This window comes from Polypterus senegalus, chromosome 13 (assembly GCF_016835505.1).
Source record: "Polypterus senegalus isolate Bchr_013 chromosome 13, ASM1683550v1, whole genome shotgun sequence".
NCBI classification, from domain to species: domain Eukaryota; kingdom Metazoa; phylum Chordata; class Cladistia; order Polypteriformes; family Polypteridae; genus Polypterus; species Polypterus senegalus.
In genome coordinates this window covers 131,925,170-131,943,116 of record NC_053166.1, presented here as the reverse complement: position 1 = coordinate 131,943,116, position 17,947 = coordinate 131,925,170, and the positions used below count along the sequence as shown (strand labels likewise).

The 17,947-nt window shown below is 36.4% G+C and overlaps 1 protein-coding gene across 2 annotated transcripts; it reads right to left on the bottom strand.

Annotated features, from left to right (window-relative positions):
* Window positions 1-1,834: 1,834 nt before the first annotated feature.
* On the bottom strand, window positions 1,835-17,922 carry nudt1 (nudix (nucleoside diphosphate linked moiety X)-type motif 1). Of its 2 annotated transcripts, XM_039775103.1 has the most exons (5): window positions 17,840-17,900; window positions 16,066-16,209; window positions 14,862-15,020; window positions 7,138-7,283; window positions 1,835-2,774 (listed from the first exon to the last, which is right to left on the bottom strand). In XM_039775103.1, exons 3-5 carry the CDS (start codon window positions 15,011-15,013, stop codon window positions 2,602-2,604), a joined length of 471 nt encoding a protein of 156 aa, XP_039631037.1. In that variant the 5' UTR covers window positions 15,014-15,020; window positions 16,066-16,209; window positions 17,840-17,900; the 3' UTR covers window positions 1,835-2,601. The 2 variants fall into 2 exon arrangements, with proteins under 2 accessions (XP_039631037.1, XP_039631036.1); XM_039775102.1 differs by lacking the exon at window positions 16,066-16,209 and having other exon boundaries at window positions 17,840-17,922.
* Between the last annotated feature and the right edge of the window lie 25 nt (window positions 17,923-17,947).

Here is a 17,947-nt window from a genome sequence, read left to right as displayed (position 1 = left end):
GTTGTTCTGAAATGTTTTAATTACATCAGATGAAGGAGTTTACAGCATCGCCAGTTCACAGCCTTTTTAGAAGAAATTGAGTCAACTTATTGTGACGTACGTTACTGAGGTGCGCTGGCTGCAGCAGGGAAAATATCCTAAAGAGATTTTTTGTGTTGAGAACAGAGGTGATACATTTCATGGCATATCACAGAATGGATGTTCCCGAGTTGGAAGATCCACAATGGGTCATGGACCTAATTTTCTTTGTGAACATTACACAGGAGCTGAAGCTCCAGGGCCCTGATCAGCTCATCCCTCATCCCAGCAGCTTATGAAAGACTTCACCAGAAAACTGAAATCATGGAAAACACAGTGTTCTGCCAAAAATCTCACTCATTTCCTAACATGTAGATCTTTTGTGGATGATGGCACAGCATTCGGGAGTGATACGTATACATCTGCCATTGAAAACCTACTGTGCGAATTTGATCAGCGTTTTGCCGACTTTAGGTCTCACCACAACACCTGCCAGCTGTTTGCAGACCCCTTTTCAGCCGATGTGGAGAGAGTTCCAAGGTTGTTCCAAATGGAACATCTTGACTTGCAGTGCAGTAGTGAGCTAAAATCTACGTTCAGAGAAGTACAGGGAAAAGCAGACTTGACTGGACAGTTTCTGAGGGAATTACCTCCATCCTCTCCACAATGTTCAGTCGGGTAACGTGCCTTTTTGGAAGCACATCTCTGTGTGAAAAACTTTTCTCAACTATGAACTTTAATAAATGCAAGTACAGGTGTAGGTTTACTGATCCTAATCTTGAATTTGTACTCAGAGTTTCAACTATAGACTCCATTTGGACAAATGTGGTGAGGCTGTGTGAGCAGAAATGCTGCCAGGTTCCTGGACAGAAATGGAATATAAGTTCAAATGTATTCAGGTATTGCACGTGTTAGGTTAAAGCAAAGGCTTGTTAATTTATTTAAGTTAATTTAATGAAAAATGAATTGCACATTTAAAAGTAATGAATTTAGAGTACAGCTTGCTTTTTGAAAAAATGTTAGTAATGGAAATAAAAATAGATTTAAAGAATATTAACAGTCTCTTGTTGTACTTGAACATTCATGTGCCCCCTGTATAACATGATAATACCAACAGGGGCCCGAACCCAATTTGAGTTTGAGACCCCGGAGTTAGAGTATCTGCCGAGTAATGAAAGTATAATCAGATCTGAAGCTCCAAGTACTGCTTGGTCTTAAAACCCATTTTGGGTTGGTAAGGAAATTTCCACATAGTGTATCAGGGAAGTTAAAACTGGAAAGCAGGGAAGTGTATAATGTAAACCGAAACTAAACAAATAAATCACATGTCCTGCATGAACTCAAATATACATAAAACAGCAAAGCAACCCACAGGCCTGCAAGGCAGCGTGTAGTAATAAGATCTTATCAAAGTGTAGTTGGGCATCACCGTTCTCACCTTTGTCTCACCTGTAAAAATGTGATTCCCCATTCAAATCAAGCTTTAAAATTAAATCATTTTTCACAGTGCCATTTTTTTTGTCATATCTTAAATAACATAGATAAGTATTCAAAGGGGCAAAAGTGAACTGTTCTCAAAATTGGATTACATTTTCACAGTTGTGTGGGACCCATTGCCCTACAAATTGTGTTTAATTATTAAACCACTTTATCTTATCTTAGTTTGACTACTTTTACATCTTCTACCTTTTTTTTCCTGCTGGTAAAAAGCTTGGCCCACAGTAACCCCGAATTAAGCAAAGTTTTTATTCTGTTATTAATCTTTTAATTTATGACTTGCATAGTAATAAAAATGATAATTTTCTCAAACTATATGGACTAGATCAAACGACTTGCCATTTTATAGTTTTTATTAAAACCAAATTGAAATTAATACAAATTATGGACCATTTTTCTAACACTTTTCATTTTACAGTTAATTCACCCTTCATAATCACATTTTTTTCTCTTAATTTTATGTGGCCCGTTTGTACTAATTTTGTTTGGCAGCTGAACCTTACTTGGATTATACCCTTAACTACAGAGGCACCTTTTATTTTTATTTTTTTTACAGCACAGTTTGGCGTTGGCCAGGCTTGCCTTAATTTCTAGGTTCCTGCTGGAGTCCAATTTCTATGCTCCCATCTGCTATTAAAGCAAAATTAAAGTCACACTGCGAAACTAATTCAACACCACTTACAGGTGTTAACTGGCGCTTTTTGTGACCTTTGAAGAGTGGACTCCTGCCACCCATCAGTTGGTGTTTCAGCACTTCAGGCTTCATTGCACTATGTAAAATGTTATTTTCTCCAGCTCAAGTGTGAAGTGCTTTAATGACAAATGACTTTACGCTTACTAGTTTTCTTCAATATTTAGTGAAATAAAAGATGCTATCCAAAATTTGCCCTGAAGCCATAACAGGGCAGGCACCAAACACTGGAAATAACTTACAGTTGATGAAAAATTATTAGGAGAGAGCATATAAATGTTTAATTCTTTTTTTTTTTTTTAATTGGCCACTGCAGTATTTTCTAGAGGGCCTGGAATCTAGAAACTGCTTCACCCTCCCACAAATGGTGGAAATCCTTTATATTTTTTTTTATATTAAAGATGTTCTACTTCTTCTAACTTCTGCTCAAGAATGATGTCGTGTCCTTGGAATTTAAAATAGCCGAGAAATTTCTTTTTTTTCAGCATTAAAGGAAACCAATATATGTCATCTGGCCACATCTGATGGAAGGGGATTTTATCACAGTTGAACCACTGTGGCTTCATCTCTGGAAAAGATCAAAAATCAAAATTAGGAAGTAACCTTAGTTCATATTTAACCTGAGACTAAAATGAAGTCTAAAACCATGGCCATGTGAGAGATCTCAGCTTTAAGCTTCATTATGTATAACAGGCATATGAAAAAGTTTGGAAACCCCTCTTAATTCTTTGGATTTTTGTTTCTCATTGGCTGAGCTTTCAAAGTAGCAACTTCCTTTTAATATATGACACTGCTTATGGAAACAGTAGTATTTCAGCAGTGACATTAAGTTTATTGGATTAACAGAAAATATGCAATATGCATCATAACAAAATTAGACAGCTGCATAAATTTGGGTACCCCAACAGAGATATGACATCAATACTTAGTTGAGCCTCCTTTTGCAAATATAACAGCCTCTAGACGCCTCCTATAGCCTTTGATGAGTTCAGTTCAGTTCAATTTGATGGCTGCCGAGCATGGACAGCCTGCTTCAAATCATCCCATAGATTTTCGATGATATTCAGGGTACTGTGACGGCCATTCCAGAACATTGTACTTCTCCCACTGCTTGAATGCCTTTGTAGATTTCAAACTGTGATTTGGGTCATTGTCTTGTTGGGAATATCCAACCCCTGTGTAGCTTCAACTTTGTGACTGATCCTTGAACATTAACCTGAAGAATTTGTTGATATTGGGTTGAATTCATCCGACCCTTGACTTTAACAAGGGCCCCAGTCCCTGAACTAGCCACACAGCCCCACAGCATGATGGAACCTCCACCAAATTTGACAGTAGATAGCAGGTGTTTTTCTTGGAATGCAGTGTTGTTTTTCTGCCATGCAAAGTGCTTTTTGTTATCACCAGATAACTCCATTTTTGTCTCATCAGTCCAAAGCACTTTATTCCAAAATGAATCTGGCTTGTCTAAATGAGCATTTGCATACAACAAGCGACTCTGTTTGTGTCGTGAGTGCAGAAAGGGCTTCTTTCTCATCACCATGCCATACAGATGTTCTTTTGAAAATTGTGCTGAATTGTAGAACGATGTACAGATACACCATCTGCAGCAAGATGTTCTTGCAGGTCCTTGGAGGTGATCTGTGGGTTCTCTGTAACCATTCTCACAATCCTGTGCATATGCTGCTCCTGTATTTTGCTTGGCCTGCCAGACCTGCTGGGTTTAACAGCAACTGTGCCTGTGGCCTTCCATTTCCTGATTCCATTCCTGGCAGTTTAAACCTCAGACATAGCTTTTTGTAGCCTTCCCCTAAACCATGATACTGAACAATCTTTGTTTTCAGATCTTTTGGGAGTTGCTTTGAGGAGCCCATGTTTTCACTCTTCAGAGGAGCATCAAAGGGAAGCACAACTTGCAGTTGACCATCTTAAATACCTTTTCTCATGACTGGACACACCTGTCTATGAAGTTCAAGGCTTAATGAGCTACACAGCCAGTTTTTCACATTTGATTTAATTTCATACAACTAAATACTGCTTCACTAAAAATCTTTGTTCGGAAAACACCCAAGTACTCAGATGTTACTAGGAAATGAAAGACATACCACTGTTATCTTTTTTGTCGAAAGTAGATTATTATACAGGCTGAGAGGGGTTCCCAAACTTTTTCATATGACTATATAACAGTCATAAGAAAATAAAAAATTGTTTTAAAAATACAGTGATATGCTATCAGGTTGAAGCTGGTATCATAAAATTACCAGTACAATAATTCACTACAAATCACAACCTTAATTTTCATATGAAGCTCTAAATTAAGCAGTGTAATAATTTTGACATATGTATAAAGTTACATACATTAGATCCCCAGTTTATCTTTTAAATATTTAGCATTTTCCTTCATTTAATGTTTGCTAATTTTAATATAAAAAAAACACTTTTGTCGGAACTAGTACAGACCTTGGTTACTTCACACTGCAGTGAAAAGTGACATCATTCTGACTTTTGCCTTGTATCTTTTTTTGTTTGTTTGGCTGTTCAGATTAATTTTGCAAGTGATTAGATCTGTCATAAGAGAGTATCCTGAATGTGCCCAACATGCATAAAATAAATAAAACAATTCTGTCAAGCAGATGCGAGTTGCTAAGCAATTTCACATCATTTCGATGCAAAATGTCTGTGAATTCATCAGATCAGGATGGCAACAAAGACGAATAGAAAAAAAAATGGCTGCTGTTGCTTTGTGTGTGGTTATTACTTCAGCATCTGAAAGTAGGAATGTAAGACACACAACAGGACTGGTGTACATGAGATGTTTAGGTGTTGGATGCAAAAAGTGGTGACGAAAGTAGCTTAAATTCTTTCTAAAAAGTTGTAAATTTTATGGCATTTTTCCTAAAATGATCATTTTCATGCCACATATGAGTGAAAAATGGGAACTGAGCTGCACAGTAAAGACAAATTATTTTGTTTTCACTAATCAAGGCTGTACAAACCATACTGCAGCCTGACTTCTTGTTGCCTTAGTTCAACAACAGCACTGTTGCTATCAATGACATGCCTGCTTTCATAAAAAAAGAAATAATTTAAAAATGAAACGGACAACAACAGAAATGAAACAGAACAAAGCAAGGTATATTCACATTGGATATATGAGAGAAAGTGAGAGACAAAAAGGTAAAAAATTAAAGGCTAATCCGATGTCACATTACGTGACTTCTAGTTGCTAGGTCATGCCACCTTAAAAGGGACAGTTAATAATATTGCCTGACAGAGCACGTGATGTACAAAGGGTAAACAAGTACAGTGAGTTAAGCCGCACTTTTTGCCCTTTTGTTCCCATTCTGTCATGGCAAGTAAAACATGAAACACCAGACAAGATTAGCTTCTCTGCTGTTTGCAAGGTCCAAAATGCCTGCGTTCCTTATTCTTCTTTGCTGCAGTATAGGCATTGTTTTCTAGATGAGCATTCATTAGTTATCTTGTAAGCCCACAGAGCCCACATGACTAGAGACGGATTCAAACCTGTTTGATTTTGTTGGGGTGAATGGAGGACTAATTGGACTAAGCTGCTGCTTATGTCAGAATGCACAACTGTCTCAGACTTACTAAAATGATGTAAATAAAGGCTATGACTGAAAATCACTAGTAAAGTTGTCTGTGACATGGCCTACACTCCGTGAACCCTGCCCTATACTAATTATCAAATAACACTTTCCACAGATTTAACTTTTTTTTGGGTCCTAGAAAAATCCTAAACCAGGGTTCTACTCTATATCTCTCTCCTCGCAGTAAAAGGAAAGCCCTCCTTATTAAATAAGTAAATAATAAATGCTAACTTTGCACTCCAATATTTGAATGCACATTACTTGGAAAATGTGAAGAAAGACATTTTCAACCAAAGCGTATTTAGTGTTGAGAGAAATCCAGTACACAGGTTAACATAAAGATGACATCTGAACTTCTGATACATTATCTGATCTCACTAAAAGCCCTACACTCATGACTGGTCAAGTGCTGAAGCTTACCATCCCTATACCATGTATGCTGTTTAATCAGCTGCTATTGAAAACGGATAACAGCATATACTGTTAAAGCAGAATGATCAATAGTAGGGGCATATTTGTTTTTAAATGATGCAGGATATTGGGGAGGGCAGTGTGGTATCAAACAACACTGTATGGCTTATAATGGCTGAACATTCTTTTAACTCACACTGCTTTACATAAAAATGTATTTTTATTAGTGAATAGTACTCCTGAAAAACATAGCTTTAATTCATCAAAGTTAGGCAAAGCTACTATGGACCTGTTTTGATGTACCTGTGCCTTGTAACTGACACTTTACTTATGCCTACTCCCATTCCTCTGTTCTGCAATCTTGACTACACATCCGGGTATTTGTTATAGATAGATATGTAGACGGGTAGGATTTACAGTTGGTCATCAAATGAAATAACATCATTTTGCATTGACATGAATGATTTTTCTCTCTGCTGTAAAAGTAACACACAAGCAAATAGTATTTGGTGTTTACTTTGTGTATCTGAATGGCTATAAAAACTGTAACATATATACTTGTCTATATATATATATATATTGCAGGTTAATACTGTTTTTACTCAAGACATGCATTTTGCATAATTTTTTCCTTTAATTTCTGAGAGTTATTAACACTGATGAAAGCGAAGTGCTGCCATTGTATTCTGACACTACTAAAATGGCATACAATTTTAACAATCGACAAGATACAAGTAACAGCCAAAACTATATTATCATAAGAGTATCGCATGTCAGAATAAGACTGCTTATGCTGAACAAACACGAAGGACTTTTAGTTTGATGGGAAGTACATTTTCTTTGAAGTATCATCCATAAAAACAAAATAAATATTGTAGCACATTTTTTTTTTTTACCCCCTGCCCGTCTTACCGTCTGACTCTGCTGGTTCTCCTTGGTAAGTATCCGCTCTAAAAATGTGAACATCCATTATCTCTGTTTCACCAACAAATTCAAATTTAATCTGTCCAATCTTCTCCAATGTGTCACATGTCAAGCTGCTTTCCTCAAAGAGTTCCCTACCACAGCAAGAGAGATATAGATGAACCATGTTGCTTTGATTAGGGCAAATATTTTTAATATCCCACTCAGGACTAGATTTAATGGAAGCTCTGAGTAAGTAAAGAGAAAAGAGTTCAGGATTGCAAAGCACATGGCAAAAAGAAATACCCTCAGTCTCATAATGGGAGAGAATATCTGAACCTGTTTTATTGCGTTATCAAATAAACTCTTGTGTACTTTTGTTAACACAAAATAGGAAGGAGTGTCAAAACTAGCTATACAACTGTTCCCTGTGAACTCTTACCTGGCTCACCGTCCAGATCTATTCCCACATATTTAACTCTAGTGGCAAGCTAATCGCTCACTGCCAACATCTTTACTTTCAAACCTTTAGTTCAACCTGGTTTATAACCTAAAAGGACATCCCAAAAGCGTCCGCTTAAAACATTGACTTATATTTTCAATTGAAAGTTAAATTTATTTGCATTGAAATCTCATGCAGCAACTATAAGCAATATAAACAATTGCATAATCTGGGGAGGTTCATGCAGTCCCAGATGACTACTTTATAGTTTAAGTGCAAATTATATATCCTTAATCAAAAACTAAAAGAAATATTTCTTGCAAGACAGAGTGCTGTATTTCAAGCAGCAGATTACAAGCTCCATGAAAGTGTTCAAGGCTCCATTCAAAGTGACAATTTTCAGTTGTTGCCAGATAGAGAACAGCTTTTTACAAGTGTCCTTGTTTGCAACTAAATTTAACTCTCTTCTTAAAACAAGTCTAATAAAAGGCAGTCACCACCCCAGAACCTGGCTTTGTTTCTGCCAGGCAGACGGACACTTTCTCAAAACACAAAGAATGGCACCAAGCCATCACCAAGTCAAGTTCGTTTCCCATGGGAATCAAAAGCTGCTTTAAACTGCAGACAGACTAGCTAAACAAAACATTGTAAAGGTCCTGCTTCACTTTCAATAAGCTGAATCATGCATTGCCTTTGAGCTTTCCCAGAGCACACTGCACTTCTATTGAGCATTAGAACTTTCAAGCTAAGGCCTCTTACTTTAATCTTTTCAGGTTACAGAATTCAGGTATCTCCCACATAACATTTTCTGCACAGTTTTATGACCAAGGAATGCTCGCACTTTTAGGTATCATAAAACAGGCAATATATTAACCACAGAATGATTTGCAGAAATTTTGTGTTACATTTGACTAAAGTACAGACTGTTTTGCAAAAACATTTTGGACAACACTTGTAGATGGAAGATGAAAACTCATCCACTACAATTTCTTTCTTCAGGTATGAAAACCTAAATGTTTACCACAAATTTTGCCCTGAGTACACTGTAGTCACTTAACATTTTTGGAAATGTTACAAAAAATACATACAAGCATAAGACTATGGCCTTTTTTTTATTTTGACTTATTCTTTTTATCCATGGTCTAAAACAGGACATTAACAAATTGAACTTGTGTCATTTTGTCGGTTTGAGACTCAGACTACTTTGATGCTATCCATTCAAAGACAACTGAACATTTAATGCCAGTAGGTCTATCAACTCAAACAGGCTTTAAGAGCATTTGTGTTCAGTTCTGGGTTAATAACTTTAACGGTGATTACTCTCCCCCAAAGAACTAATGGAAAATGTAAAAAGTGAGGTAAATCTTAGGCAGTGCAGCAAAATATATAAACTAAAAATATAGGACACAGAACAAGAAAAAAACACTAAATATAATTTAAGAATCTACTGAGAGTATAAAATGTGTGTTTCATAAAATCCAGTCTACAGAAGTACTGTAATTCAAACTAGCATAGACAGAACAGTTTGTGAAATCTGGATCTACAACATATTATAAACATTTTTATTTTTTAAACAAAATAATTAAAAATGTGCCAATTAGGTATGCCATATGCATGTTTGCCATTTATTTTGAACCACAAATTTGCAATTTGCTACTGGTGCAAAGGGAAGTCCCAAGAACTAGATTTTTTTCCTCATGAGAAAATGAACCAAACTACATATTTATATCTGAAAATTAATACCAATTATCAACTAGAGATAATGGAAAGTATTTCCATCAGAGAATTACATTCTTCACACACATCCAAAATAACTGTAGTCTAATTAAGAGTAAATTTCATCTCTGACCTTTACACTCTTGTCAGTTTTAGTTAGAGATCGCTACAGTTATAACCAGGCTGAGTATGTAATTAGATTTTCTGGAGGGTTTTCTTGCTGTTCACATTCAACTACGGTTCTCCTCTTAAGTGACCCCATCTTAAATAATTCATTTTAAAGATATTACATTGATAGTATATTTAAATTACTGGGGCATGAATAAAATACATAGTTCTTAATTATAAAGAGGGAATGGAAAGTACCAAAAAGTTCACAGATACTTTAGCAGAAAGCAAATACACAATTTTACATGTATAGATAAAAGCATGTCAGCCAATCCATTACATACTCTTGATGAACACACCACCTTGGAACTTTACATATATAAATACCTGAGACACATATTATATCATATTTTGAAGAGAAGGAAGGTTGACTGACTAAGCAATGGGTGAGATTTTCAAAAGAACATTTAAGTAAAATGTTAACATGAATTAATTTCAATCAGAATAGTGCCATTACAAGAATGTGTACATTACGGTTACAATGACTAGTTGATCAGTAACCTTGCATGCAAGAACACGTATGGTATTTCTTATTATGATCAGCTGTTTAGTAAACTTTAGACCTGTGGATGGAAACCACGTGTAAATCTAGTAGTACAAGTGTGAATGGGCCCTGTACTGTGTGCGTGAAAGGAGGAGTAAAAGGAAGTGTGTATTATAATTTTTTTTTAAAAGAAGGAAGCCGGTTGTCCATAATATTCTGTGCCACATTTATCATCCTCTGCAGGGCTTTATGATACTCAGCCAAATAGGTGGTGTACCAGGATGTAATGCAGACAATGAAAATAGACTACACTGTACTTATACAGAAGCTAGCTAGTGTGAGTGAATGAAGAAATATTTTTTGTACAACATCTGAGAAAGTAAAGGCACTGAGGAGCCTCCTTGACAAGAACAACAATGTATTGTGCCTTTTGCACTTCATCAGTGATGGTTACCCCAAGACACGATTTAAAAAATTATATAGGTGAAATAACATCATTGATCATATAGCACTTAGCTAAAAAAAATGTTATTTGAATACTAATGGTGTGAATTTCTCAGTAATGTGTCTGTTGCCCTGTTGGTTCTGAATAAACACCAAAGATTTTTGAAGAAAAAAAAAAACACATAACAGTGAAAAATAATTGCATTTTTTGACTTTTCAACTAATGGTGTTTTTGCTGGGAAATCTGAATTCATTCTGTTTTCCCATATGTGAGCAGACATACTGTACAAAGATGCTTTGGCCATTCATTTTTGAAGTGCAGATAGCAACACTGACAAATGATGTACAGTATCTGCTGTGAAGTAGCTTGATATAAAGAAAAGTGTCTCTTTTATCATTGTTTTCTGAAACGGTTTACTATTCTGGTGGTCCTGTCTATGATAACGTATCTACTTTGTCATGTCATGCCTAAGAGTAGATTCCTGTCTCCGTCTTTCTTTGACTCATTTTTCCAATGGAAATTGTGAGTTTAAGATAACTTAATAATTTTCCAACCCAGTCATTCTTATTGATTCTTCAGTGTCATCCTGCAGTGTGCAGCAACATTCTACTTAATTTCTTATTATTAAGAGCACTTCCACTTATGTGCCTGGTATGCTACACGATAATTACAAATATAATATGAAAAAAAAAAAAAAAAGAAATACAAACGTCTTGTCTGTTATATATACATCCACTAGCAAAATACCCGCGCTTCGCAGTGGAGAAGTTTGTTAAAGAAGTTATGAAAAAGAAACATTTCTCTCGCACTTTCTCTGAGTTTGTGCCAAACACTAGACCATCTCATCTTCGTTTGCATAAGCATAGTCCTTCACCCGCGAATATTTACCTTATATGAGCAGGCACTCAATTACGTGGGAGGCGTGATGATGCGGGACGCAACTCCGCCTCACACGGCGACTGAGCTGCAGGCTATGGCTGTATACATGGTCGAAAGTAGGTTCCAGTTATGGCCGTTACGCGTAGAATTTCTCCTGAATGAAACCTGCCTAACTTCTGTAAGTAAGATGTAAGGAATGAGCCTGCCAAATTTCAGCCTTCCACCTATACCGGAAGTTGGAGAATTAGTGATGAGTCAGTCAGTGAGGGCTTTGCCTTTTATTAGTATAGATTTGTGTACCCACTTATTCCAAGACAGAGTTCTGGAGAGCAAACCTTAGCATTGTAGTTAACAGGAAAAATTCAGGAATCAACCTTGAAAAAGTGCACACAATACACACAGAGTACCCAAGCCAAATTTTGAACCCTAAATTATGTGGTTTGTGAGGCAGCAGATATAAAAACTGAACCATCTGCCTTGTGTACCATAATGGTAAGGAAAGCGTACTTAATAGTCAAATTTTCAATTTCTTGAAAAAGCAGCTGTTAGGTATTAAAAACACCACTATCAAATAAGGCACAAAAATATGGTTCAATTGACTCAACTAAATTAACCTATACTGTACAAACTGTTTCACATATGGTTAAACACATGCTACCTACATTTCTTATTACAAATGGAATGCAGTATTTACGAGAAAAAAAATGAAAGGATTTTCAGAAAGATAGATAGATAATTTATTAATCCCAAGGGGAAATTCACATAATCCAACAGCAGTATACTAATACAAAAAAACAATATTAAATTAAATAGTAATAAAAATACAGTGGAACCTCTAGATACAATCACCTCTGTATACGAGAAATTCAAGATAAGAGGAAAGTATGAGCGAAAAATTCGGATCTAAATATGAGCATTGGCTTGCGTTAACGAGCCAGGCTATGGTTATGTGTGACTCGGGGATTCACCCAAGCTGACGCTGCCAGCCCGTACGCTCACTCAGTGTTCCTTGTTCTCCCGTAGCATGAGGATCTACGTGTTTGTGCGCTTGTGATTTCATTGTTTCGTTGTAGCAGTTCGCTGTATAAGCGTATCCAAAAATATCGCGGACATGCAGATGGAGAATAGGAGACGATTGCCCTCAAGAGGAGAGAGAGAGAGAGGCGCGAGCACGCGAGAGAGATAAGGAGAAAGAGAGGCGCGAGTGAGTGATAGAGATAAGGAGAGAGAGAGAGAGAGAGAGAGTGACACGTGCGCGAGCGAGAGAGATAAGGAGAGAGAGATGCGCACGAGAGAAGAACCATCAGCTCAGTTATGCTCACATGACACTCAGCAGACAAAGTGTATCCATACTACTTGTATTGCAAGACAGCGCTCGTTTTATCAAGTCAAAATTAATTTAAAAAATTTAGCTCGTCTTGCAAAACACTCGTAAACCAAGTTACTTGCAAAACGAGGTTCCACTTGTATATATTATTTATCAGTGTTATTTGTTAGGAAAATTGATTTTTATGTTCATATTTTTGGGGATGCGGAACGGATTAACTGGATTTCCATTATTTTCAATGTGGAAGTTTGTTCTAAATACGAGAAATTCGCTATACAAGCTCAGTGCTGGAACGAATTAAACTCGTATCTGGAGGTTCCACTGTACATGTAAAAGCAGGTAATACCTTTGAGTAATGTTAGCATTTACTCCCCCGGGTGGAATTGAAGAGTCGCATAGTGTGGGGGAGGAACGATCTTCTCAGTCTGTCAGTGGAGCAAAGACAGCTAAGAAGAACAAATGAAGCAAAGCAATAATGTGAATGTCATTAGAATACCTTACCATACCTACGGATTAGTGAAATCAGAAAACTTATAATGTTCCTCCTGATCTCCTTTTTACAGAATCAATTTTTTAAACTTTTTTTTGCAAATTCAGTTTAATATGATGTAAAGTTTGTATGTTTCTTAGGAAATTAATGGGACTGTCAAAATCAGGTCCACTAGTTACAATAGACATACACAAAAAGAGACCACTGTAGTTTGAGCACAACTAGGTACCCAAGAAATATATCTTTTATTTTCCCCTGACATTTTCTTTTGCATTGTCTTTCATGTAACAGTATATTAAGTTATAGAAAATTATTTATATAAGTATGTAAACTAAACCATATCACAGTTACTGTCTTAAAGGTGATATGATATCATCACATCACAAGTAAAACAGTGTTGTGACACTTACTTTAAGACCTTGAATATAATGTAGTTTATTTATGTTTGCTTATGTGATTTAACAGCTGACTCTATGCAGCAATGATGTGTTGGCTTTTGGTTTTATTTTTGACAGGAATGCTCAGTACTTACTATGGATTGATTGCTTATATCCCTATGAATAGCCAACGCAGAGGCTGAATGGCCCACACTTGTCAGGAAATCACTTTATGTGAAGATTGTGGGTTCCCCAGGTATTCACATAATCAAGAATTGTATTTCCCTCTCCTCCACAGTCACTAAGACTTTGACTAATTTATTTTTTTTATTTGCTACTTTTTTTATTTGGTTGTCTGCACAGTACTCTAGGCTAGAACTCAGCAAACATATTGCTTCAGATATGACATACAGAATCCTTTTTTGTAACTGTTATACAAATAATGCAAATATTATGTCTGATCTTTTGCTGAACAGATTAAACAACTTTCTATCATTATTTTCCCTTTTAACAATATGGGACACATTGTACAAATAAAAAGGAATGCTCAGATGAAAAGTGTGCAAAAATAGTGCTTGGAAGTAGCTGATACTTCAAAATAGTTACTGAAAATGTTCCTCGTAATTAGCTTACCAAATACAACACAGATGTATGTTTATTCTTACAAGCAAGATGTCTGTATTTATCAGCTCCTATTTGGGAAATCTACAAGGTTCGGTTACTTGGGCATACCCACCCATTCACTCTGCTATGATTTAGTCACATAATGTGGCTCAGAGTTTCCTTCTGCCTAGGTAAAACTCAAAGAAACTTTAAATTATGGGGTTAATAAGAGATATTGATATATTTTACAAGTTTTACGCTGGTATGGGTGAGTGTATATAAAGCAGCAGATCAATCAATAAAGTACAATTTACACATAAATAAGGGAGAGCACATGGGTTAATTGACTTGCTCAGGGTCACCCAGAAAGACAGCAGTGATATTTGTACCTACATCTTTGGGATTTCAGCATAATATGATTTAAGTCTTTTTAAGATTTGCAGTCTTTAATTTTCAATCCTTTCCCATAGGACTTAATCACATTGACTACTTTTACACTTACCATCAATTTAGTAAAAGTATCTTTTGAAAAATGAATATTTATATTTAATTAAATAAAGCATTTGCCTGAATGTGAATTGAATATTACTACAAAAACATGTACTTACCTGGAAAAAAAGAAACCAGAATAGAAGATTTCAGTCAGGGAAGGAATACAATGAAAGAATATGACGTTATATTTAATTTCTTAAAAAAAAATTCTACTGTATGTTTGATGGGGTATACAACATCTGTGGAAACAGATGATAAAAAGAAACAAATAGACTAATAGAATTAAACGTTTTGGTGCAAATAAACCTACCGTTTTGCTGCTTGTTCAATAGTCTCTCCTGGCTGAACTTTTCCTCCAAAACCATTCCAGCGTCCTGCACCAAAGCCTCGCTTTTTCATGCCCAGAAGAACACGACCAGGCTGCACCACCAAGACCAAGGTCAGCAGTTTGTTTGTGAACATATTTCTCCTTCATAGGAAAGATGTCAGATTGATTTACATATTAGACTAGTGCTTTCCAACCCACTACTACTACTACAATATTCTTTAATAGCAGCTAACTTGTTGGAACACAAATGTATGGTTAAAAAAGTTCTAATATTAGGTCATCTGAATCTACACAACCATTAAAAAGGAAATTATTTAAAATTTGTAGGCAGCAATACACAAACCGTGAAATGCTAAAGAAAAAAGTACTATAATTGGTTGTACTGTATTTTTGTATTATAACTTTCAAAGCATGATGATTGGAAACAAGTAGCATAATTGGCAGGTAGGTAGATGTGGCATTCTTGGGGTTTTAAATAACAAATTAATACACTTTTGTGGGATAAAAACATGACTGATTGAATATAACACGGTATCTCTGCATCATTTTTCTTACAACTTGAATAATTCCTAGTGCATAAAAAATAACTGAACACCCTTCTTTATCTGCACCATCAAAACACCAGTAATGCTCCATACTTCTTTAGTTTTAATATTTTAGGCCTGAGGTCATAGCGCATTTCACTTCTAAAGATGCATTGTGAACACAGAAACTGGGTAACTGTTATGAGACAAATGGTTCACTAACAATACATAAGGGAAGGCTGCAATGTGTTTTTTTTTTTTGCAACTACTTCCATGCCTATAAATGAGCTTCTGATCTGATTTGCCTTGCTGTTGAGATGTTGGTAATCACACTACGGCATTACATTTCTATTATTTTTAAAGATCTAAAGTTATTTTTTGTTACACTATGATAAGTGAGGGAGGGTAAGGATGGAAAATCACATATGGTGTCATAAAAGTCATGAAAGAGGGCAACTATAGTTGTATGTTGGTAAATCAAAAAGTAAAGGCAATTTGAAAATTAACAGTAATGGATAGAAGAGGATACAATACAACATGTTTGCGACAGCTTAATGGTATTTCAGACATGCACAGAGCAGCACTTTGCAGTTAGTCTAGTTCAAGCCAAGGTCAAATGAACAATGCCACAGGAACAGACTGCATACTGATTTTATACTGACCTTTAGCCACGACACAATGTCAAGTATTGTTTCTTTACCTCAAACAGGTAAGGACTTGATTTTGTCATTTGTGGGCAGGATAATCCAGAGGTAAACTCCAAGACGAAGAAGTATCAGCTGCATCTCAGCCCAAAGATTACACCACTATTTCAAATTATAAAATGAGCTTGTTAATACTTTCTGCAGTGCATCCCTGAATGGGAAAAGCTGGGCTCTGACAGGAAGTACCGGTTACTAAAGAGATGCTATGCAGTATTAAGAGATCTTTTGTTGCACATCACTTTTAAGACCAGCCTATTCAAATGTTTGAAAGGTTCATTTGGGCTGTGATTAGGAAAATGCACAGCCTTCTGATTCTTAAGTGCACTCCTTCATAATACACTTTGACACAATTTTTTTCTGGCCTACTGCTGTGCTCCTGAATATACAACTGTACTAAGAACAGATTTTAAAATACTTCTCCAACACTCTAAAAATATTATTCTGCTGCTGACCTTGTTCTGGATCATTCTTGAACCTGAGGCTCCCAATGTACTTGGTTATGCTTGAGCATCCATCAAAACAAGCAAAACCTAGATCTATTTCTCATTAAAAGCAATTGAAAATAACTGCCATATTTCTCATTTGTTACTATAACCATTTTAAAAGGCCTTTTTAATGTCAGCTATACTTATTTTACCCACCCGAGCCATCACATAGTGTGCAAATAAATCAGTAGGCTGTTGACTGTACATTTTGGTGTACAGTATATGTAAGGAGGAAATATTTGTATGTTTGTTTTTTCAACTAGCTAATTTGACAGCCTTAATCTTTACATTGTCACAAAGGCAGCACAATGACAATGACAATGAGAGTGAGAGTGGATAGCACAGCTGCCCCACAGACCCAGCATCAAATCATGCACTGTCGCTGACCAGCGATTCTAAATTGGATCCATGCGAGTCTGCGCATGAGTGTACCCTCTACTGGACTAGGCACTTGTCCACGGTTACTTCCAGCTCTGCACCCAGTGCCACTGAGATAGACTCTAGCCACCCACAACCCTAAACTGCATTAAGCTCGTTTTAAAATGTTACATGATTTGCGAGGGAGAGGCTCTCTATTCAGGGACAACTATGAGTGCCATTAGACCAAACATGTCCAGGAGGGGGCCCAGATACTATAACCCAAGAGAGTAAAAAAATTTTAAAAAACTGACCCTTCCATGTAACTTCATCCCGGACGGTGATAAAAAGAGAACGGAAAGACAGAATAGCAGTTAGCCACCTGTGAATAGTAATAAGGCAGGGATTTGAACACAAAACAACTTCTCTTTAAATGCAGAAAAAGGCAAAATACTCTTATAAAGGTGCATAAGGGTTAAGGGTGCTGCTGCCTCAAGGATCCAGCCTCCTGGCTTTAAACCACATTCCTGATTTCTACACACGGGCAGGCCAGGCGACTTACTCATGGTCACACAATGCCAGTAGCGGGATTTGAACCCACACCATCAGGATCTGAAAATGCACAGCCCTAGTCCCTACGCCATAAATAAGATTTTTTTTTATAAAATACCCTTGTTGTGCCTGATACAAACGTTCGTGCCCGTCCATTGTTCATATAAAACTGCAGTCCCGTTATCTTCGGATAATGCTTTTAGATTGAATGGGAAAATATGATTTCCAGCTTTATTACCGTGCAGAAAATTAATCACCTTGTTTAATTAATGCGATAAATGAAATGGTAAGAGAAGTCACTGAAATCTTAAAAGAATGTTCTAACACTAAAATCCTACCTCAACCGTTCAACCACTGAGATTCACCCGCGAAAACAGTAGGCGCGACTGCAACACACGTGCATTTTCCGCAACTACGGAAAATAATAAACGTCACTTCCTGTCAGC

Excerpts from the sequence above, each read along its gene's own strand:
- nudt1 (XM_039775102.1), bottom strand. The coding sequence starts at position 15,013 with ATGTTCACAAACAAACTGCTGACCTTGGTCTTGGTGGTGCAGCCTGGT. Across the intron at positions 7,284-14,861 it reads ATTGAACAAGCAGCAAAACG|GGAACTCTTTGAGGAAAGCA; the intron begins GTAGGTTTATTT and ends TTGCTGTGGTAG. Across the intron at positions 2,775-7,137 it reads AGAACCAGCAGAGTCAGACG|AGATGAAGCCACAGTGGTTC; the intron begins GTAAGACGGGCA and ends GATCTTTTCCAG.